At 35.8% G+C, this 25,038-nt stretch overlaps 1 protein-coding gene across 1 annotated transcript in view; it reads right to left on the bottom strand.

Moving 5' to 3' along the window:
* Positions 1–25,038, bottom strand: part of FANCI (Fanconi anemia complementation group I) — a 164,382-nt gene extending 139,344 nt beyond the window's left edge. The window contains exons 1-2 of the mRNA XM_089099801.1: positions 24,935–25,038; positions 7,729–7,848 (exon numbers count right to left, since the gene is read on the bottom strand). Of these exons, the coding sequence (XP_088955927.1) occupies positions 7,729–7,848; positions 24,935–24,999 (185 nt within the window). The 5' untranslated portion in view covers positions 25,000–25,038. The remainder of the gene's footprint in view (positions 1–7,728; positions 7,849–24,934) is intronic.

Below are 25,038 nucleotides of genomic sequence, written 5' to 3'. Positions count from 1 at the left end.
TTGAGAGTCTACTTGACTGAGATAAAGTTGCAGGAAAAGATATAGAGGAAAATGAAAAAGTTTGTGATACATTGGATGTAAAGGAAGATTCGCTTTGTGACGAAGAACTAGAGGCAGTACTAAAAGGATTAAAAAATAATAAGGCTCTAGGTGCTGATAGGGTGGTAAATAAGTTTCTTAAATATGGTGGCTCTGAGGTTGGGAATAAGTTACTGAATGAATTAATGAATATGATTTTTGAAAAAGGGGAAGTACCTAACGATTTTAGGAAAACTTTAATTAAGCCACTTTATAAGAAAAATGATAAAAGTGCGTCTGGTAATTTTCATGGGATCAGTCTAGTCTCTGTAGGTAGTAAATTACTTATTAATAGGAAATATTTTAGACTGAGACATGCCGTAGACAAAGTTTTAAGAGAAGAACAGTGCGGTTTTAGAAAAGGTAGAGGATGTGTCAACCTAATTTTCACTCTTAGGTTAATAACTGAGAAGTGCCTGAGTTTTCAAACACCTTTGGTCCACAGTTTTATAGATTATGAACAAGCGTTCGATTCTGTTGATAGAAGAGCTTTAGTAAAGGTTTTATCCTTGTACGGTATACCAGACAGATACATTAAAGTGATTAGTGCTATGTACGAGAATAACACTGCTGCGGTTAAGGTAGGAAATGAGGTAAGCAGCTGGATTTGTATTGAATCAGGAGTTAAGCAGGGTTGTGTTCTATCCCCCTTTATATGGATTATTTTGATGGAATTTGTCTTAAGGAGCACAGGAAAGGCAATGGGAGACCACGGAATCAAATGGAGAGGAAAGTCTCCTGGACTTAGATTATGCTGATGATTTAAGCATCCTAGATGAAAATGTGAGCAAAATGAATGAAGTTTTAGAGGTTTTGCGAGTTCAGGGTGTTAGAACAGGTTTGAAAATTAATGTTAAAAAGACTAAGTCAGTAAGGCTAGGAACAAGTGAAGATGAAAAGGTGAAGTTGGGTAATGAAAAGATTGATCAGGTGGACAGCTTCACTTACCTTGGTAGTATTATTAGTAAAGATGGTTGGAGCAGTGAAGATGTCAAAAGTAGAATAGCCAAGGCCCAGGGTGTTTTTTCACAGTTAATAGCTTATACGAAAAACGTGGTTCAATACCGCTCTCTAGGGCTATAATGAAAAAAAGGTTGAGGTGGCTAGGGCCCGTTGTGCAGATGAAGGATGACAGATTGCCGAAGATTGTTCTTTTCGACCAACCGTCTAGGGCTAAACGGAAAGCAGGTCGTCCCCGCCTGGGGCGGGGACGTCATAAAGAAAGATTGAAAGGAAATAAGAACTTCATGGGCGGGCGTAAAAAGGGAGGCTTTGAATATATTGGGATGGAGGAGGAGCGTGCGTAGCTGTGTTGGCCTCAGGCAGCTTGGTGCTGCGGTGAGTTGCAAGTAGTAGTAGTAGTAGTAACTTATTCTTTTTATTTAGGTTATTTTATGTGAACTGCAGGGTTTCTTTAGCCTTCTATCTTGGCAAAGGAACACTTATTTTTTTTTTCGTTTTTAGTAAATGAACATTTGTAATTTCAATAGCTTATTTTATGCTGTAATTTTTAGTTTTTATACTGTAATGAAATCGTAATTATTCATATTATTTACACATAATCGTAAAAACTAACAAATAATTCACATGGATTTAAGACGAAAAATGCAAACAAATGGTTTGCACGAGAAGTATTCTACTGTCACCTCTTATATGAAAAACTAGAAAGAAAAGGGAAAGAAACTAGGCAGGGAAAGAAAAACTACATGGAAGACATATTGCACTTAACATAGCCAACTCTAGTATTTGACTCTGAAAATTTAGCGTAAAAAAAAACTAGGACATCAGCTCTCAACTATTCCAAAAGTTTTTATATTGGATTCTTGAAATAAACAAATGTCAGAGAAGATTATAACAGTTGAACATAAATCGAAACATAGATACTATCGAAAAATATCAATATTTTAATCTGGTTTTAAGAGTGTGTATTTTTTATGTATGATTTGTATAGTCTTATATTTTTTCATCAACCATGACCCGTGAAGGCTTTTAATTCTCATAAATATTCTACCATAGTATCGCCCTTATATATTTATTGAGAAACCAGTCATACAGTAAACATTGCCAACATCTGATATTTCGTCCAATTGTTTCATTACATTCCTAGTATGAGAAGGGAATTTTACAATATTTTCATAAAACTATTCGTTTCTCATATCATACTGCTACCAATAGTACTAACAATTCAATGTAACATCAAACGAGATCCATGTAGTCACAAACTAGACTCAAAACTAGATCAATGATATAAACGTATAACAAACTTGAAAAGTTGCCTCATTTTTGGAATATTTCTATTCACTATGTAGAACAGTGTTACCAGATGCATAGTTCAAAGTTGCGCCACCATAGAAAAAGGAAATGCGCCAAAAGCTCCATTTTTCTAGTGAAAATACGCTGAATGAACGACCCCCCCCCCCAAGAAAATGCGTCGATTTGAAAAATGCAAAGCGCAACCGCCTCGAAAAAGCGCCAAACTAGCTTATTTTTTTCACAAACAATGTGTTTGGTAAGTAAACTAGTCATTCAATATGTATTGTCATACCAGCAACTGTAAAAAGGGCAAACACAGAAAAATATTATTTTCCCTTTTGATCTATATGTCAGACACTAATAAAACTAACACCATAACTTCGATCCTCCTTCTCCAGAGAAGAATCCCACAGCCACTGCACTGTAGTAACAATTAATGATGTATTATCATATTTGGCCTTATCCGGGTTGCAGCGGTAGCTTGCAACATAGTAAGAGACGATCAAGTCCCATATGATAGATCTGGATACGGCCTACGCAGACTATTTTCCTGTTGTACTTTATAGTAAAAACTATTAAACTTAAGATTAATGGATATAATAGTAACAATAGCTGAATCCGTTTAAATGGCTACTCTTCCTTGCTTGATAGTTTCCATTCAAAACGCATTTTAACATTTTCCTAATACATCAAATAAAAGAATATCAAGCACCTTCACCAAATAAGTCCATGAATATTATGCACCTTGACCAAATGTTTTCAATGATCAATAGCCTACCTGACTTAATCAATTTATGCCGACTCTTTTTTTTAACTGATTTTTACCAGCAATTTTACGGAAATATTTTTGTCGGACATTTTGCTAAATGTTAAAGATGTTGGGGTGGAGTGCCCTCTATTCACACCTCCTTCCTGACAATCCTGTCTCTGTCTAAAAATACACTTATAATATTAAATCTCCTATCACCAGAAAATGTGCTAATCTCAACTGATTGCATGTGTGCTGACAGTCAATGCGCTTGTTCTAATTCTAAATCAAGCCACTTCTGAATGTGGATCCTCTGCTACTATGTAGGATAAAACAGCAAAAAATGCATCAAACATTTTCAATCAACAAATTTCAATGTAGATTTTCTTACAACTCGAGGAGTCAAGCTATCGCTGAAATGCCTCTGGAGGTATAGCGTTTGCCGAATGTATCTGTTGAAACAGCTCAGCCGCCGCAGAGTAGTCCCAGTTACGACTTTTAAGACATTGTTGGGCAAATACAGCAGTAATTCCACTTTGTATAGAAAATTGAGCAATCAATCTCTGCTGGAGAAAGTTTAATCCTGACGTAAAGGATAAAATCTTCAGTGCCATTTCAACCGACTGTAACGTAACACCAAATTTTATTGGCGGAGTTAAGGCATCTGGATCCAACATAACAACTTTGGGAAAGTACCTCAGATTTCTCTGCGATATGTATCAATCTCTTTCTTCCAACCTAAAAGCAACGGGATTACCAGTTAACATGAGAATCTCCAATGGCAGCCCTTCCAGTTTTGCAAAAACGTCCAAATTGTCAATTTTATTGTTACTAACGTTCAAAGCTTTTACGTCTATAGATTCGTCAACCAGAATCTGCAGGTTATCCAGGTTTTGAAGCTTTGAACTTAGGCCTACTTTTTCCAAGACTTTAATGTTTTCTGTTACAATTCGCATAACTTCTTTCATATACAAAGGATACGACAAAGGTAAATAATATTCAAGATACAAAGACTCGTCATAATGGAAATTCGATAGATTCAGTGATTGTGAAAGAGGATCGTAACGTCGCAGCAGAACTTGTCTCAATTTTAATTGCACCCGTTCGTCTACAGGTACCATATTAATGGGCATGCGTCTGATTTTTCCAAAAAAAAAATCTTTCCTTGGTCAGGCAGTGTTAAATCCAATTGCAGTATTGCTCTAGCTACTTGATATGTTTCCACAAAGAAAAAGGCAAACTCTCTACGGAGATGACAATATACAGGTAAAAGATTAACATGGCATTTTTCCCTTATATGTTTAAGTAATATATCTTTGGAAACTTTAACATTTTTGATTTGAATCCTGTACCACCCTCCTTTTCTTCGTGTATAACCACACATCAGCTTTTGCCTTTCTTCTGTAACATAATTGTATTGCTTTTTATTATCAAAATGATGTTTCATCCATTTTTTATTTTGATGACCATTTCCTCTCTACTGAATTCGACGACAACTCTCTTTTTCACATTCCATCCATGTTGATCCTCTTCTGAATGTTGTTCCATAGTCACACATTGCCTCTTGCCTTTCTTCTCCAGCATAATTGTAATCGTTTGCCGAATGCATCTTTTGAAACAGCTCAGCCGCCGCTATTTTTCTTACAAGTAAGTTTTCCAACAGATTTTTCTTAGCTGGACCTAATAAAGAACAAACCACACTGAATCAGGCGGCAGTCACTCAAATATGACATCACATCCAAGAGAAGCTACTTTTCAAAAGATATGCGTGTTGCATCATCTTGCATATGAAGATGCAGTTTCGTCAAATGTTGCATTTTATTTTAATGATGTTCAACCATGAGTGAAATATTTACTGTTGTAATATACCATATTTGGTTCCATTTCTAATCTATCCCTGACCAATTGATACGTGTTACATCATTTTCTATATGAAGATGCAGTTCTTTCTCAAAAATTGCGTTTCATGTAATGAAACGCAATTTGAAGCTTACGTATGTAATGAGACGCATGTAATGAAACGTACTTTTCACCCCAGAGGCATTTTCGAGGGTTTCAGGCAATTTTTCGAAACTCCCACACATTTGATTTCCAAATAACATTTACTATTTAGACTAAATCTGAATAATAAGTTACCATTGTTCAATCAGCAACAAGTGACAATTTTTTCTGATTAGATGGTTTTTTAATCGCGTTTTTAAATTTTTGGTTACTATGGACCATGGTTCGTTCCTTATTAGGTTGTCGCTATCGGTTCAATCATGATCTGTGTACATATTTAACATCAAGTGTGAGTGACTAACCTATTCAAGATAAAAATGTAAGATCCTTGCAAAATAATCTTCCAACCATGGTGATTATTGACAATTATTTGAACATTTCGAACTAATTGTTCTCTTTTGTTTTAGCGTCTTTCAACGAGGAAGTAGCAATGATGAGAGCCACAAAAAGAGCAGAGGCAAGCCTCTTCCATCTCCGAATTTCCTGACAGTTTTCTGAGCAACTATTCATGGAGGCAAGTGGTGTGTTGAGTAATATATTTCCCCAATGCGTTTAACCAGCCTACAAAAAACTGTGTTGCAGGCTGCACTGACAATTCAATACAATTTTTTATGAAAACCTCGATCTTGGAGGGTAAATTTCCCAAACACGCTAATGTGCGTCGGGACTTATTCTGATAGTAAGAGGCAATGTTTAGTTTTGTTAGTATTATATGAAGACTTCAATGATGTTGTTTTTTTGTTTTTTTGTGTGTGTGTGACCCATTACTCGTCCATCCTCCACCCTACCTTAAAGTACGTGAATAGACCCATATCAGACAACCAAAAGGAACATAGAAGGCTAGAGGTTATTCAATCTTTGGTACTTGAACATCTTTCTCAAGTGAGCAAAAACTTCATTAGCAGCACAAACCGTCTAACAATACTCATTTAAATTTTAATACAAATCTTAGCATACACTATCTCTTGAGGTGGTATAGAGATAAGGAGTTTCATTAAAAAGCCTTAAAAGCATTGAAGGCAAATTGAGAGGTGCTAGATGGCATTTGCGGTCAGTTTATGAAGAAGCAACTTGAGCTTCCAGTCTATGCACGCTCTTACATACAAACAAAGAGCTATATATTAAAAAAAAAAAAAAAAAAAAAAAAAAAAAAAAAAAAAAAAAAAAAGTCTGGCATGGTAGAAACGTGAATACCGTACTAATAATCTTTGTCAAGTCTTTTAGGGCTTTTTCCCCAAAGGTTTTTATGGTTAAAGTCTCTGTAAACAAATGGACACTTTGATTTAAAATGCCTTAGAACAGTGGTTGCCAGCTGGGACTGCAAAGAAATTATATCTGGGGGTGATTTTTGAAAGAATTACTACGTACTTGAGGCTCAGGAAGTTTTAGGAAGATACTCTTGTAGAAGAAACAACTTATCCTGCCAGTGTGGTACGGCATGTCAAAATGATGAGGACATACAGACTAAATACCAAACTAATGATGATAATAATGATTATGATATGTAAAAGATTATTTGATTACCTTTAAGATATTTCCGTCATGATGAACATGTTATTTCTTAATGATCATTGACTCAATGAGCATTGAACATGACTCAATGAGCACTGAGTTGATTATCCATGTTTAATTATTTATAAAATAATCAACAAAACAGATTTTCACTTTATTATTGAATTTAGTTTATTTATTCTGATACCATTAAATTTCCCTGGTCTTTTTAAAGGTATTTTAGCAGTTAATATCAATTAGTCAATTAATCAATTAATATCAGGTTAGTCAGAAGCTGAGATGTGAAAAAAACGTCCTGCACAGCAGCCCTTTTGTAACATCCACAAGGCTGTCATATTAGACTCTACATATAGAAACATTGTTTTCTGAAAGCTTATGCTATAAGGTATATATTGTGTATATAACACATATTACATACATATATATATACCCTTTATATACAATATTGTATGCATGTATGTATACCATATATATTGTATTCACAAACAATCAGAAAATCCAAGAAACACAAAATATCATACATGGTGAACCAGACTAGATATTTGCAAATGAATATTCTTTATAGTCTGGGGGTTCAAGACTTGAATAAAGAAATATGGACAATTTTGACACCAGAGAGAAAAACAAACTTTCTCGCATACTGACAAATGGTCCGCGTAGCGCAGGTACCGATCTCCTGATGGATACGAAATGCCTGACTGGGGGAAAATCATCCAACTCTTCCCGTGCTTTCCCCCAGATTCCTCCAGGTACTCATTTAGGGCTGGTTCGACTCCGGCTAAGCTTATAGAGTCACATCACTGACCTTTATTCCAAACCAAACAACCAGCAACCCCAGGACTTGAACCCCTGTCCTCAGGATTTCATGTCTAGCGTACTATTATACATAAATACTAGCAGAATAAGCGAATACATAATTCTGAAATGAATAGGTAGTAAATAAATAAGCAAATAATGATAAAACAAATATTACTTTTTACAATCATTAATAATTAGAAAAATACATTGATTCAATCGAGAGCTAATTGTTAATGTGCATTTCTCGTTGTCTCGCTGGATTAATGCTTGAAGGAAGAATAGTTGAAAAAATTATATATTAAAGAAAGTAAAAAAAAAGATACTTGTATGCTACTTACTCAAGCATACACAGCAACTGGACGCAATTTCCACTTGTAATGGCAACATTGTTGAGTCTTTCACACAAAGAGTCCCCATTATCGGGATCCAGCGCAAGTTTCAGAAACTGCCTCTTGACACTAAAAAGAATAAATAATATTAAACAAGGATAAAAACATCAATAATAAAACTTAAATGCCATTATTATATACATGGAAAGAACAGCATGAGAAAAAATGGGCATGGGAGGGATATGGGCATTGTAATACGTCAGGCATGTAGGCTGCCCACAGGGGGGCCTCACCCCACCATTTCCGAAAAATAACATAATATCATTTCTCTGTAATTTACATAGAATTCAGTGTTACTTTTACTGGTTGTACAATCTTCCCTTCCTCCTACCAAAGATCCCTGGGCATGTTTGACCTTTAGGGAAAATATTTTTATCCTCTTCCGCTTTCAAGTGTTCAGATTGAAAGCACAGCTCCAACAAAAAGGGCAAGACCCCAGACATCTGTTAGCAATGGATTGATGGTCAAAACGGTGCTTATTGGCTTAATCAAAAGCACTTTCTTTACTTGTCTTCTATGGATTCTTAATCAAAGAAGATTCAACCATTCTTCACCCTTGGTCCATATCTTCCTTGCATCCAATGAAAAACGCCTTCTGTCTTAGACCAATTGTGCCAAACTAAATCTGAAATTAACGAGCTAATATCCACAGCTACAAGCTTATTTTAACAAGGAACAGATATGAATAGTTTTACAAGCACACATCCAATCTGAGTGTCATTCAGTAACAAAGCCTCAAAAAAATAGAGTCCTATTTCCAGCATCAAGGTTCTTGAAATATTACGGCTTCCATTGGTTTCAATAAATCAATCAAGTTTGACATCAAAGCAGTCGTATCCTAAGGCTACCATCTTGTCCTGGCACAGCAGGACATGTTACCGGTTTGAAACTTCTGCCCGGTTTGAAACTTTCGTTTGGAGGGGAAAGCTGGAAAAGCTAAGTATGAAAATGTTGTATGTGCTCCGAGAAGAGGGGGATCTTGGTGTTATAAATTTCCGAAAGGTGTGCAAGTCTCTGAATATTAGAAACGTCTGTGAGATGATCTGCAGTAAATAGATCGACGGTGAAATAATAAGAGGATGGGCCTTACCAGTGATAAATACTGAGGAGGATGAACTAGCAAAACAAAAAATGATCAGGGACGTGCTAGAAAAAATCCATGAAGTAATATGGTGTGTTTTAGAAATGAAAGACCTCGGCTTGCTGAGTGATTAGTTCAAAAATACCGAAAGGAAAAAGATAGTGGATGGAAATTTGGAGAAAACGGAAGAAGAAGAGGTGGATTTTCACGTGAAAAGAAAACAACCATTTGTGAATTTTAAGCAATCGTCTGGGAAAATGTAAAGTGTGCCGTATAGTCAGTTTATAAAGGAATTTATGTTTCTGTTTATTCATGAGATACTGCCGGTTCAAGATCGAGTAAGTCGCTTTACCCAAGATGAAGGTCCAAAGTGCAAGCTTTGCGATGAAAAAGTGATAAATGGCCTGAAACATGAATTTTTCAATTGTAAATATAATGAAGGAATTGTAGATAAGTGTTTTAGTGCCTTAAGAGATCGTGGAGTAATTTGAAATACGGAGGAAGATAAGATAAGGTCGATTAAACTGAATGTAGAAATTCCTGGACATGAGAAGAGAGCGAGTTCTGGTGTTGATTGTGATGAAATTATGTAAATATGTGTGGAAAAGAAGGAAGAGGAGAACAGGGAGTGTGTTAAGAAGGTTTGGTTATGGTTGCAGCAGAATGATAGTGTATTTAAGTAGAACTGAAATTTCGAAACAACGAGTAGATATTGAGTGGATGGAACTGTTGGCGAAAGAGTTTATTGGCAAGATGCAGGGTGTGTGTGAGAAGGTGTTTTGTGAGTGTGTGTTTCAGTGCATGTGGAAATGGGTGCAAGACTGTAGCCATTTTTGTGATTTTGTTTTTGTTTTGTTTTTGGAGTTAAAAAGTAACTGAAAAATAGTTGAAAGGGAAGAATGAATGGATAAAGTTGATAAGTGATATCATTATAACTTTCTTTGAGGTCTTTGTAATTTGTAAATATGTTGGTATTTTTTTTGTAAAAGAAAGTTATGCTGATAGATAATTTGGTTTATTTGTTTTATTATTATTAATTTAATTGGTTTATTTTGAATTTTTTATTATTATGTTTTGTTTTTTAGGAGACACGTAGGATAACCATCCGGAAGAGTTCAGAGGTATGGCAAGAAATAGCCACCGTATGAAGGGCTTCTTGTTGGGGGAGGACGCCCTTTTCGACGAGAATGGCAGTTTTTTTTCTTTTGTTGGAAAGGTTTTAGTAGTATATGGTGACTTGAAGTGTGTCCAGTTCGACTGCTATTTAATAAAAAAAAGAGTAGGTGACGTCTAAAGTTACAAAATTTCCCGGTACCTGAATTGCAACACGTAAAATGTGCATAGTACAGACCGGTAGGTAAGCACGGTGTGGCAAGCCCTGCCACCTGTGCATCAACCACCCACTTACTAGCGCCTGGCAGTCAGTCATGTGTAATATTGCTTTGTTTGCTGTAAACTAACAAATCTGATGTAAACTGACAAATTGAATATACATACAACGTCTGATAGGGATAAAAGAAAGGAAGGAAAAGGCATTTTAAAATGCCGAAATGCAAGTTCCGTTTTTCAGATTATTACACAAAAGAACGATCTTTTATAAAGAAAGGCGGAAATTAGTTCGAAGCCCGTTGCTTAATATGTAATTTGCTTATTTCCGTGAGCCATAGAGGTGAGACTGCAACACATGACTTAACTAATGGACTGCAACACTGCAACTAATGGACTTAATTCTAATATATCTTTAACTTCTACTTCGTATTTCATCATATATAGTGAGAGAAAACATGCCAGAACATACTTTAGTATGCCTAGCAGAATTAGCATCGGCTTAAAAAGCTATTAATTACCATAAGATTTTAATTCATTAGACTGCAACACTAAATTCAACACTATCCTTTTTCCTTATCAAAAATTGCAGTGAAAAAGTCAACTGCACGAAACAAAGTTAAAGCAATATAAAAACATGTTAGAATTACATTCGGTACAAAAGGCTATGTAAGAATTAGAGAAAATTTAATTTTACAGAATACTAACTGATGCATGTTATCATAAAGCTAAAAAATTGTTTCCCCTTTTCATTCATTTTTTCTCGGAAACCAATGGAATGCAGCTGAAATTAATAAAACTGAACATTTTGGAAAACAAAATTTCAGAAGTCGTTGTTCCTTTCTACCTAATACACTGAAGAGCTTAAATATTCCATCGGAAAAGTTAATCATGTACAGGGCTGATAATAGTAACATTAATTTTGGAGGACAAGAGAGGCATGGGAGGAACAACATTGGTTTTAAACTGAAATCGAATCTCTTAAAAGAGATCAAAGGCATTCGGTGTCCTACTCGCATCCTCCATAATACAGCATCGACATCTGCGGACATACTTTCAGACGATGTGGAGTCAGTGGTACTCAAGATTTACAAACATGTTCCGATATTTACAGTACGTAATGAACGTACTGTGACAATCTTTTTTGAGACAGCAGATGGCACTTATCATCCCACTCAAGAACTAGGTGGTTGTCATTATGTCCAGTGATAATTCTGAAACTGTGGAAACCATAGATTTTTCGGGCTGAAACCAGACAGCCCAAAGAGAAAGTTGATTTCTTTAACCACCCATTGTAAAAAGTTTATTTTCTGTTTTTACTTAGACAATCATTTCATATGAGAAACAAACAAAGGAAATAGAAAAATCAAATATAACCATTATTGAAGAAAAAAAAACTCGTAAATGGTCTCGATGGTCATAAATGGTCTTTGTTATTGGGAAAGGAGGGCGCGAATACTTGAATTCGAAATAGAAATAAGGTAGCAAAGAAGAAATATACCATTAAATCCCCCATTCAGTGCTCTTTCAAAATATGAAAGAGCACAAAAAATACGACCATTGTAGTTGCGCCCCTCCCCCTTCAAATTCACGGTTATAGCCACAGGCTATACCAGCCCTAAAATACCTTAGCGCTATAAAAAGGGCCATTTGAAGGAGGGCAAACAGGGCAAGCTGCCTTCAGTTCTTTTTCTACTTTAAACAAAATTATTCAGCCAGTAAATTCAGTTCATCCTGCTCTCTTCCCTCCCTAATGCATGAATGTAGCCAAGAAGCTATATATAAAATTTTGTTCATTTGTATTATTTTTTAATTCCCTTCGCATCAGCAGTTGGATCATTATGCCAATCATTGGCAGCGCAACAGCGCTGCCTAAGTAACGAACGATGTTGGCAAAAATTTTTTTTTTTTTTTTTTGGTTTCCATACCAGGGCACTTTGTATGGAAGGAGTTGTCGTAGAAACTTCAAAAAGGCTCATTCGATTGGAAATTGGAGTGGATAGTGCCCTTTTTAATAGTCGAAAGTGATTTGAGGGCAACTAGCCCCCCCACGTTCATCATTCCCCCAAACACATCCAATGAAAATTTTGTGGTAGCGATTTTGTTCAGCGTGGTTGATTTCCATATAGAAATTATGTCTTTGAAGAGGACACTCCCCCACAGCCTTCAGGGCAATGGTTGTAAGTTATGCCCTGGGGGCATATAAGGTTTTTATAGAAGGTGTTGTCGTAGAAACTTCAAAACAGGCTCATTTGATTGGAAATTCAAAGGGCTAGTGCCCTTTTTAATAGTCCAAAGTGATTGGAGGGCAGCTAACCCCCCTCTCACGCCCACCATTTCCCCAAACACATCCAATCAAAATTTTGAGATAGGCATTTTATTCAACGTAGTTTTAAGTTCTGTAAATTAGGTCTTTGAGGATGACAACCGCTCCACAGCCCTCAGGGCAAGGGTTGTAAGTTATTCCCTGGGGGCATATAAGGTTTTTATAGAGCGCGTTGTCGTAAAAACTTCAAAAAGGGCTCATTCGTTTAGAAATTGAAATGGCTAGTGCCTTTTTAATAGTCGAAAGTAATTCGAAGGCAGCTAGCACCCCTTACACGCCCACCATTTCCCTAAACGCATCCAATCAAAATTTTTAGATAGCCATTTTGTTCCACGCAGTTTAAAGTTCAGGAAATTACACCTTTAAGCAGGACACTCCTTCCACAGTCTTCAGGGCAAGGGTTATAAGTTATGCCTGGGGGCATATAAGGTTTTTATTGATCTATTTGTCGTAGAAATTTGAAAAAGGGCTCATTCAATTTGAAATTCAAAGGCCTAGTGCCCTTTTTAATAGTCGAAAGTGATTTGAGGGCAACTAGCCCCCCTCTCATGCCCACCTTTTGCCCAAACACATCCAATCAAAATTTTTAGATAGCCATTTTATTCAACGAAGTTGAAAGTTTTGGAAAATTAGGTCTTTAAGGATGACAACCCCTCCCCCCACAGCCCTAATGGTAAGGATTGTAAATTTAGCCTTGGAGGTTTATAGAGTCTTTATAAAAATCGCTATTGTAGAAACTTCAAAATGGGCTCATTCAATTGAATACAGAAAGGGCTAGTGTCCTTTTTAATAGTCGAAAGTGACTGAAGGTCAACTAACCCCCCTCTTACGCCCACCATTTCCCCAAATATATCCAATCAAAATTTTCAGATATCCTTTTTGTTCAACGTAGTTGACAGTTCTAAAAATTAGGTCTTATAGGATGATAACCCCCTCAAAGCCCTCAGTGCAAGGGTTGTAAGTTATGCACTGGGGGCATATAAGGCTCATATAGAAAGTTGTTGTAGAAATTTCAAAAAGGGCTCATTTGATTGGAAATTGAAAGGGCTAGTGCCCTTTTTAATTCTCGAAAGTAAGCGGAGAGTAATTAACCCCCTCTTTCACCCACCATTTCCCCAAACACATTCAATCAAAGTTTAGAGATAGTCAATTTGTTCAACGTAGTTGAAAGTTCTGGAAATTATGTATTTGAGGAAGAAAAGCCCCCAGGGCAAAGGTAGTAAGTTATGCCCTGGGAGCATATAAGGTTTTTATTGAAAGCGTTGTCGTAGAAACTTCAACAGGGCTCATTTGATTGGAGATTGAAAGGGCTAGTGCATTTTTTTTATAAGGTTTTACAGATAGCGTTGTCGTAAAAACTTCAAAAGAGGCTCATTCAATTGAAAATTGAGAGGGCTAGTGCCCTTTTTAATAGTCGAAAGTGATTGGAGGGTAACTAACCCCCCTCTCACGCCCAAAATTCCCCGAAACACATTCAATGCAAATTTTCAGATGACCATTTTGTTCTGGAAATTAGGTCTTTGAGGATGGCAACCCCCGCCCTCAGGGCGAGGGTTGCAAGTTATACCCTGGGGGCATATAAGATTTTTATTGAAAGAGTTGTCGTAGAAATTTCAAAAGGGCTCATTTGATTGGAAATTGAAAGGGCCAGTGCCTTTTTCAATAGTTGAAAGTAATTGGAGAGCAACAAACACCCATCTCATGCCCACCATTTTCCCGAACACATCTAATCAAAATTTTGAGATAGCCATTTTGTTTAACGTAGTTGAAAGTTCTGGAAATTAGGTCTTTGAGGATGACAACTCTGCTCACAGCCCTTAGGGAAAGTGTTGTAATTTATGCCCTGGGGGCATATAAGGTGTTTATAGACAGCGTTGTCGTAGAAACTCAAAAAGGGCTCATTTGATTGGAAATCAAAAGGCTTAGTGCCCTTTTTAATAGTCGAAATTGATTGGAAAGCTTGACATTTTTATAGTAAGATTGATGTGGGTACATTATATATGTATATATATAAATATATATATATATATATATATATATATATATATATATATATATATATATATATATATATATATATATATTTTGAAACCAGGGCACTTCGTATCGAAGGAGTTGTCATAGGAACTTTGAAAAGGCCTCATTTGATTGAAAATAGAAAGGGCTGATGGCCTTTTTAACAGTCAAAAGTGACTGGAGGGCAACTCATCCCCCTCCCACGCCCATTTGCCCATTACGTTTAAAAACTAAATGTTGCCTTAAGATTCAATCAAAATGCACTGTGTTAATGCGCATCTCAGCAATATCCCAAGAACGACTGAGGGTATCATGTTCAAACTTTCGGGGCTACTTCTGCTCTTAAAATTTAACCAAATCAAAATAGCGTAAGTGTATCGAAGCTATCAAAGAAAGTAAACAGATTGTTTTGCGAATGATATCAAGCTTTCCATTTCAGGTCAACTAGAGGAGGTATGAAACTAAATTAAACACTACTATTTATGTCCAGATTTCTAAAAGGGTATATCTTGTTAAAAATTGTTGAAAAATTTTCTCCAGCAAGAACATAATATGCACTTTACTGAAAAAGATACAAATGAATGTGCATTGTCAGTTTAATATAGATATACTGATATTTAGTAATCAAAATGCTAATATTAAATGATTTATTAAAGGTATAAAAGTAAAAACATTTATATTTTTTCTGTAAAGTGCAAATTATGTTCTGGCCTTTGGAAGGCATAGGGGTTTTGAGCCAAACTCATGTTAATTTCTGCTCGTTTTTGAGTTTGACTCGGTTATTTATTGTAATTTAGGTTCGTTCTGGGTTTCATATTTGCTCATTTTTGGTTTAATGGAGTTCTTTACTTTTATCTGAAAAACTTATTTTGTGGAAAAGTTTTTTTTAAATTAATTTTAGAAAAAGAACTAATCTTGGTGCTAGATTCCTTTTCTGAACTATATGCATAATAAACACATGATAGAGCATCACCATTTATTCCCTGTTCAACACACTTTCCAAAGTATGATAGGTAGGCTACCACCATGAAAAATGCATCTCAGCCGCCCCGTCCACTCGTTTTTCATTCCCTGAAACTTCTAACATTCCATTCATATTAGTCTAAGATTCCCTGAAAGTTTCAACTTAAGCCTGTAGTTTTTCCTGAGACATTGCAGGTACATCATTTTCACAAACTGGATGTACATAAATTTTTTTTATTCGGTTCAACACCTCTCTCATCATTCCCTGAAACATTACCCTTTTCCATATTACCATAAGACCTATGTGTAAACAATGAACACCTTGCATAATATCCTGTCCTTGCCTTGAGAGATCATCTTTTGTCTATTTTGAACAGAACAGCTATATTAAAATTTTGATCAAATATACTTGGCAGTTAAGGGGTTAACAAGAGTAACAATTACTCTTTAAGAGCAACTTAGAAAATGAAGCCTTTGCATACAAAACACAAACTACTAATGAAACATTGAAAGGGCCTTTTTAGTGTCAAAATAGCAGATCTAACAAGAGAAGCATTTCATGTCCCAAGTGCTGAAGACAAAGTGAACAAATAAAGATGAAATTCCATGCCAATTTTAAAGGACACAGTTTGGCCATGCATGCTATGAAGATAATATAATTTAATGAGAATAACTTAAAAATATTTCCCCAAAAAAAGTTTTTCAAAGAACAAAAAAGCCATATAGAAGAGCTAAACAGCCATATAAAAATATAAGACAATCAAAATCAAAGTCGTCTAAAATTTAAACTTCATACAAAAATAAATTGCCACAAAGAGTAACCAAAACCAAGTAAATATACAAAGAATAATCCTACCAAAGATAAAGATAATAGCTACTGCTATAAATAAACAATTAAAGTCAAGAACAAACAGACATTACAATGAATTATCAAGTAAAACTCAAAAAGAACAAAAATTAAAACAAAAAGGATTAGAGCTGCAACTATCATTACCTTCGAAAAAGCTACCAAACCCAGAGCATCATTTGTTCTCTTCTGAAAACGATTTTTTTTTTCGAGTAACTTGGTTTTTACTTGTTACTAAGACAAAAAAAAAAAAAAAAAAAAAAAAAAAAAAAAAAAAAAAAAAAACACGGATTGTCAGTTTAATTGACATATACCGATATTTATTCCTTAAAGTTTTGATAATTTTTTATTTAAGAAAGTAAAAAAACCGAAAACATTAATTTTTTTTTTCAGTAAAGCACAAATTATGCTCTGGTCCTGAGAAGGCATGGGGATTATCATCTCTATTCAAGTTAATTTTTGTTCGTTTTGAGTTTGACTTGGCTATTTATTGTAATTTCTGTTTATTTCGAGTTTCATTTATTTGCTGATAGTGGTTTGTGGTAGTTTTATGCTTGAAAAATTATTTGACTTTATTTCTGCTCATTTTTGGCTAAATAGAGCTCTTTACTTTTTTTTGAAAAAATCTTTTTGTGGAAACAGTTTTTAAAATTAATTTCTGTTCGTTTTTTATTGAAATAGTCTCTTTTATGGAAAAAAAGATAGCTTTTCAGTTTTTTTTTATACAAGAATCGACAGTTTAGGTTGCTATTTGTTTGTTGGAGAAACTTTTTCTATAATTTTTAATCCTGACACAAACAGTATTTTTCTATTTTATAACTCCTGAAGTTGACCTGAAAAATTAGTCCCAAAATATTCTATCTATGCTCTGTGACAACCAGAATAGACTAACTCTCTTTATTTATTTAAATTGTAAGATTAGAAGTGGTAATAGTAGTAGCCCCAAAAGTTTCAACTTTATGCCCCCAGTTGGTGCCCCCAGTTGTTCTCAATATATTGCTGAGGTGTTTTATTGGCAACCATAAACACAATGCGTTTTGATTTAGTTTAAAGCAACATTTAGTTTTAAAGCATAATGGGCCAATTGCATATTTGTGAGGGGTTGACTTGCCCAATATCCCTTAAGACATAGTTGCTGAACCATTCTCCTATGCTGAACAAAATGGTTGTCTCAAAATTTTGACTGGATGTGTTTGGAAAATGAATGGGCTTGAGAGAAGGGCTGCTTGCCCTGCAATCTCTTTTTACTCTTGAAAAGGGCACTAGAACTTTTAATTTTGAATCAAATTAGCTCCTTTACAAGTTTCAATGATATTTCTAGTAATTACAGAGTGGTGCTACCTATGATATTGTTTATATGCTCTTTTGAAAACCTGCATGCATACAATTTTTTTGTTTAATTGAAACTACTAAGCATTCCCAATAAGTTTCATCTTAATACCCTTAGCGTCCTTAGTTATAGTAACTGTATTGGTAGTATTAAAAGTATACATAAAGTGCCTTTGGTCTAGTTCAAAGTCCCCAACAACTTACCCTTAAGGTCTAAATTAATAATTTAAGTTGTTCTTCAGATATTGCTTTGGCACCTATTTGAAAGTCCACATGCTCATAGTTCATTTTGATTTATTTCAACATCCACCTAAATATTCCTTAAAAGCTTCACCTTAACTCCCTTGGCTTTTGCAGTTGCAATAGCTTTAGAGGCATTAGTAGCAGTGTACGCATAGCAAGTTTGATTTCTTCAACATCCCCTTCAACACAACCTGTAAGTTTCAGCTTAATAATGTCAACCATTTCTGATGCATCCGCTTGACAATATGTGGGGGCATAGTGTGTTTCGAATTAGCTCCATACAATTTCTATGTATCCCAAAATTTTCACCTTAATATCCTTAGTTTTAATAGAAGCAGCAGTAGGAGTAGTAGCAATAAAATTAATTGAAGTAGCCTAAGCTTTAGTGACAGTAGTAGTAGTAATAGTAACAGTAGTAGTAGTATGAGTAGAAGCAGTAGCAATAGGATGTAAGTATATTCTTCCGGTAAGTTCTATATTCCTAACGATAAGCCTTATTAATTTCAACTTCACACACCAAGTTGTTCCTAAGATATTGCTGTTACACCCTTTTGACAACCTGTATACAGACGGCGTGTAGTGATTCAATTAACCTTCTCCCCTCAACATTCCTTTCACCTTCATAGCCTTAGGCATAGTTGCAATAGTAGTTACAGTAGTAGTATTGATATAACTAGTAATAATATGGAATAGCAGCAGTTCTAATAGCATTAGTAGTTTTAACATATTGCCTTGGAAACTTCAAGGACATAAGTCTTGGAAGTTTCAACTTATACAATTAGCCATTGCTACAGCATTGCTAACATGTCCTCTTGATAACCTGTATCTTCATATACTTCTAGAAATTTTCATCTCAAGCCTCTAAACCTTACAAGTAGTTGAAAATAGAAGTAGTAGTAAATGTAGAAGCAACAGTAATATTAGCAGTAGTGTGCACATATTGCCTATTGGTGAGATTAATTAAAAAAAATTTTCCACAAAATAAGTTTTTCAAATAAAAGTAAAGAACTCTATTAAACCAAAAATGACAAAAATAAAATTAAATAATCTACCAAGCGTGAAACTACCACAAATCAGTATTGATAAATAAATGAAACCCAAAACAAACAGAAATTACAATAAATGACCGAGGCAAACTAAAAACGAGCATAAATTAACATAAGTTTGGTTAAAAACTCCTTTGCCTTCCCAAGGCCAGAACATAAATTACACTTTATGGAAAAAATAGAAATGAATGTTCATTGTCAGTTTAATATACATATACTGATATTTAGTAAAAAAAATGTTAATATTATTTGATTTATTAAAGTTGTAAAAGTAAAAACATTTATATTTTTTTCAGTAGAGTGCAAATTATGTTCTGGCCTTGGGAAGGCATATGGGTTTTGAGCCCAACTTCTAAAAGACCTAATCATCCTAAAAGACCTAATTTCCAGAACTTTCAACTACATTGAACAAAATGGATATCTCGAAATTTTGATTGGATGTGTTTGCGGAAATAGTGGGCATGAGACTTAGTTGCCCTTCAATCAATTTCGACTATTAAAAGGGCACTAGCCCTTTCAATTTTAAATGGAATGATCCCTTTTTGATGTTTTGACAACCTCGCCTTCTATAAAAACCTTACATGCTCCCAGTGCATAACTTACAACCCTTGCCCTGTGGGTTGTGGGGGGGGGATGGGTTGTCATCCTTAAAGACCTAATTTCCAAAATTTTCAACTATGTTGAATAAAATGGCTATCTGAAAATTATTATTGGATGTGTTTGGGGGAATGGAGAGCATGAGAGGGGGGTTAGTTACCCTCCAATCACTTTCAACTATTAAAAAGGGCACTAGCCCGCAATTTCAAATTGAATGAGCCCCTTTTGAAGTTTTTACAACAACTCTATCATTAAAAACCTTATATGCCCCCATGGCATAACTTACAAAATTCGCCCTAGGGACTCGGGGTGGTTTCTCATCCTTAAATACAGAATTTCCAGAACTTTCAACTACGTTGAACAAAATGGTACTAGCCCTTTGAATGGCACAAGCCCTTTTAAAAAGGGCACTAGCCCTTTTCAATCAAATGAGCCCTTTTTCAAGTTTCTACAACAAAGATTTCAATAAAAACCTTATATGCCTCCTGGGCATAACTTATAACTCTTGCCCTGAAGACTGAGGGTGGAGTGTCCTGCTCAAAGGTATAATTTCCTGAACTTTAAACTATGTGGAACAAAATAGCCATCTCAAAGTTTTGATTGGATGTGTTTTGGGAAATGGTGGGCTTGGGAGTGGTGTTAGTGGCCTTGCAAACACTTTGGACTATTAAAAAGGGCACTAGCCCTTTCAATTTCTAGATGATTGAGTCTTTTTTAAAGTTTCTATGACAACACGTTCTATAAAAACCTTATATGCCCCAGGGCATAACTTACAACCCTTACCCTGAGGCCTGTGGGGGAGTGTCCTCCTCAAAAACATATTTTCTATCTGGAAATCCACAACACTGAACAAAGGGGCTATCTAAAAATGTTGATTGGATGTGTTTGGGGAAAAGGTGGCCAAGAGAGGAGAACTAGTTGCCCTCAAATCACTTTTGACTATTAAAAAGGGCACTAGACCTTTGAGTTTCCAATTGCATGGGCCCTTTTTCAAGTTTCTATGACAAAGATTTCAATAAAAACTTATATGCCCCCAAGGCATAACTTATAACCCTTGCCCTGAAGACTGTGGGGGGAGTGCTCTGCTCAAAGGTATAATTTCTTGAACTTTAAACTGCGTGGAACAAAAAGGCTATCTCAAATTTTTGATTGGATGTGTTTTGGAAAATAGTGGGCGTGGAAGGGGTGCTAGTTGCCTTCCAACCAATTTCGACTATTCAAAAGGGCACTAGCCCATTCAATTTCTAATCGAATGAGCCCTTTTGAAGTTTCTACGACAACGCTTTCTATAAAAACTTTATATACCCCCAGGGCATAACTTACAACCCTTGCCCTGAGGGCTGTGAGGGGGTTGTCATCCTCAAAGACCTAATTTACAGAACTTAAAACTATGTTGAATAAAATGGTTATCTTAAAATTTTGATTGGATGTGTTTTGGGAAAAGGTGGGCATGAGAGGGGGGTTAGTTGCCCTCCAATCACTTTCAACTATTAAAAAGGGCACTAGCCCTTTGAATTTCCAATCAAATGAGCCTTTTTTGAATTTTCTTATGACAACGCCTTCTATAAAAACCTTGTATGCCACCAGGGCATAACTTATAACCCTCGCCCTGAAGGCAGTGGGGGAGTGTCCTCCTCAAAAAAATAATTTCTATCTGGAAATCAACTATGCTGAACAAAATGGCTGTCTCAAAATTTTGATTGGATGTGTTTGGGGGAATGGTGGGTGTGGGGGGGGGGGGCTAGTTGCCCTCCAATCGCTTTCGACTATTAAAAAGGGCACCCGCCCTTTGAGTTTCCAATCAAATGAGCCTTTTTTTAAGTTTCTATGACAACACCTTCTATAAAAACCTTATATGCCCCTAGGGCATAACTTACAACCCTTGCCCTGAAGGCTGTGGGGAAGTGTCCTCCTCCTTGCCCTGAAGACTGTGGGGGAGTGGAAGGGGTGTTAGTTGCCTTCCAATAATTTTTGACTATTAAAAAGGGCAAAGCCACTCCAATTTCCAATTGAATGAGCCCTTTTTGAAGTTTCTACAACAACTTCTTTGATACAAAGTGCACTGCTGCAAAGGAACAAAATAATAGATGATACATTGTGCCAACATCGTTTTTATATGCCCTCAGGGCATAACTTAAAACCCTTGCCCCAAGGGTTGTGGGGGAGTGTCCTCCTCAAAAACATATTTTCTCTGTTGAAATCAACTATGCTGAACAAAATGGCTATCTCAAAATTTTTGATTGGATGTTTTTGAGAGAATGATGAATGTGGGGGGGGGGCTAGTTGCCCTCCAGTCACTTTCGACTATTAAAAAGGGCACTATCCCTTTGAATTTCCAATCGAATGAGCCCTTTTCAAAGTTTCTATGACAACCCCTTTGATACAAAGCGCCCAGGTATGGAGGCAGAATAATAATACATTGTGCCCACATTGTTCTTTACTTAGGCAGCGTGATTGCGCTGCCTATGATGATCTTCTCCTTTAAGCATTCTCTGAAATTTCCAACTTAATACTCAAATTCTTGAGATACACTATTTTGACAGTGTGCATGCACATAGCATCTTTTGATTTAGTTTAAATTTTCTGTCAATATTTTAAATGGAGTAGTGTGGTAGTAGGCTAGTTGTAGTAGTATTTTTTGCAAGCAAATATTGCCTATTTGATCATATCCTTTATCATTTCTTGAATTTTCCAAATTAATATGCTCAGTTATTCTTGTGTTACACCCTTTTGACAATCCGTATACACATAACATGTTTTGATTTAATTCAAGACTCCCCTCAACATTTTCTGAAAGGCTCAGCTGAACGCCCTTTGTCTTATTGGAAAGTAAAGGCAAACATGCATGCCTTCCTCAGTAACATATACTGAGTGTAAACAATGAATGAATTGCCAAACTTACAGCCTTTGTCCTAAGGACTGTGGGGAGGTTGACATCCCCAAATACATTATTACTAAACCTTTCAACAAGGCTGAACAAATAAGATCTCTTAAAATATTTGATGAGATATGTTTTGGGGAATAATAGGCTTGGGGGGGGGGGGGGTTGATTGGAGCTCGTCCAATCAAATGAGCTCCATATGATTCAAAATTTATATGACCACCCATTCCATAAAAAACCTTAAATGCCCTGGGGCATAACTTGCTACCCTTGCCCATAGGCTCTGGGGGATTGTGTCCACCACAATTTCCACATAAACCTTATATGCCCTCAGGGCATAACTTACAACCCTTGTGCTAAGGGATGTGGGGTGGGGGGGGGGGGGGGTTGTCATCCTCAAAGACAGAATGTCCAGACCTTTCAACTACACTGAACAAAATGGCTATCTCAATTTTTTTATTAGATGTGTTTTGAGAATTGATCTACATGGGGATGCTTGTTGCCCTCTATTCACTTTTGACTATTATAAAGGGCACTAGCCCTTTCAATTTCCAATCAAATAAACCATTTTTGAAGTTTCTACAACAACAAATCACCATCTCTAAATTTCTATCAAATGCATTGTGGGAAAATACAAGGTATAGGGGGGGGGGGTATCCACCCACCATTCACTCTGAATCTTAAAAAGGGCACTAGAATGTCTGATTACTAATCCAATGATCTCCCTCTGAAGCCCATTTTGAAGTTTCTATGACTAGTTTTTCAATATGAAGTGCCCTGATCTAAGACCAAAAACAAAATAAATAAATAATGCACTGTGCCCACATTGTTCTTCACTTAGGCAGTGCTATTGCACTGCCTATGATAGTTTTTTTTAAAGAGTCACTCTCCTATACTATTAGAGCTTTGAAATACAATTGTTTTTGATGGATTTTTTTTTAGGCAGACCTACAGCCTAAAGGCAGTTTTGATGAAAGCTCTAAAAATATCCAAAAAATAGGCCTATTAAAGGTCCTGATCTTTGATGACTTTGAAAACCAGTGTGTTATAAAAGTGGAACCTTGCAAAATAGATCTTCTGCTTAAATGAAGTACAACAAAATTGTTTTCAGCTTCACAACTTTGCTCAATCCCAATTTATAAGGTTTTAAAGCAATTAGATTTCCTAAAGTTTGAAAAAAAACATTGATATGACTTAAAATTCTACTCAAATAACAGGAATTGCATTTTCAAAACTAAAGCCAGAGAAAAAGAAACTGATAATTGAAAATTAAGGTAAAATGTTGTTTTGTCAAAATTTTCATTGGTAGACCTGTCATGTAGGCAAATATCAGGACCCTCTAGAGGGAGAAGGAGTAGAGGTAAATACTTCAAAATACCTTTCCCAGGACATACTTTAGCCTGTAAACCAATCCCTGAAAGTCTCATTTTCCTAACCTAACCCCTTTCCATGATAGCCAAAAATAGCTAAAGTAGAATTTTACCTCCCAAAATAAATACTTAGGCTATATTATTCCTAAAAGTGCTTCACTTTACTTTAACCCTACCCCCAGTGTGCAAAAACACAGCCTAAATTGAATAAGGCTATTCTCAATGTACTTTTCTGCTTCTTGATTTTGTTAACATTGTTCCTTTGCTGTTAAATCTATTTGAAGAGGAGTGATGTATGACACAAAGCATGAGAAATTTGTGATTTGAGCTGGGCCTATAGGCAACACTTATACATTGAGGTTGAAATGGGGGCAAAGTAAAGTGTAGGACTAATAGGTTTGGAAATGATATTTTTGGATTTTTAAAAGGTATTTTCAGAATTTTATAGTGTTTCTTTCTGAGTAGGTCTAACTGTAAACTAGTGTCTGAAGTAATTCCAAAAAAAGCCTATGTCTGCCTAGGCTAGTTGGATGTTAGGCTACTAGCCTATAGAATTGCTTGAATAGCCTAATTATCTGTTGAGCCTACTTGTATACTATAAAGTAATAAAAAACAAAGTTATTTACCTCCCTAATTCAATAAATGTCAAAAAGGCTTCTGTCTAGGCTAGTGGGATAACTATTGGGGCCATAATTTACTTCAGAGAATTTTCTTGTTAGGTAGCCTATTTATGTTTTGGCCTTAACTAGCCTGCTTGATATTCCACTTAGTGGATACTTTGTTTATGATATGAACAATCAAATATCTAACAAGGCAGACTAAAAAAAAAACTTAAGAAGGAGCTTTAAGCTGGCCTAGGCCTATCTGCCTAGCTAAATAGCCTATTTAGTGTTGATGTTGAACATCAGGCTATTTCTACATTCAGTAGAATGCAAATTTCTTGAAGATATTCAATAGGAACCTTTCAAGGGTAGAGTGAAGTAATTTGCCTTTAGAGATAGCCTAAGACAAGTAAGTATTTAGACTAGGCCTATGGCTGTTTTAAAGTAGGTCTTTTCTAAAGAATTTTCAGGCCTTTCTTTTAATTTCATTCGGTACTTCAGGTTCCCTGATTTTTCAAAAGCTGATACCTTTCAGGTATTTCTCTTCCACTTTCTAGCAGCTCAAAAAAGTTTTCAATATTACTGTCACCCATTGAACTTCCTCTGAATTGGCGCTCAGGGTCAGAATTTGA

Source organism: Artemia sp. Qi Xiang Cuo, chromosome 14 (genome assembly GCF_049724085.1).
Source record: "Artemia sp. Qi Xiang Cuo chromosome 14, ASM4972408v1, whole genome shotgun sequence".
In the NCBI taxonomy this organism is placed as follows: Eukaryota; Metazoa; Arthropoda; class Branchiopoda; order Anostraca; family Artemiidae; genus Artemia; species Artemia sp. Qi Xiang Cuo.
This window is presented reverse-complemented; position numbering and strand designations above follow the sequence as displayed.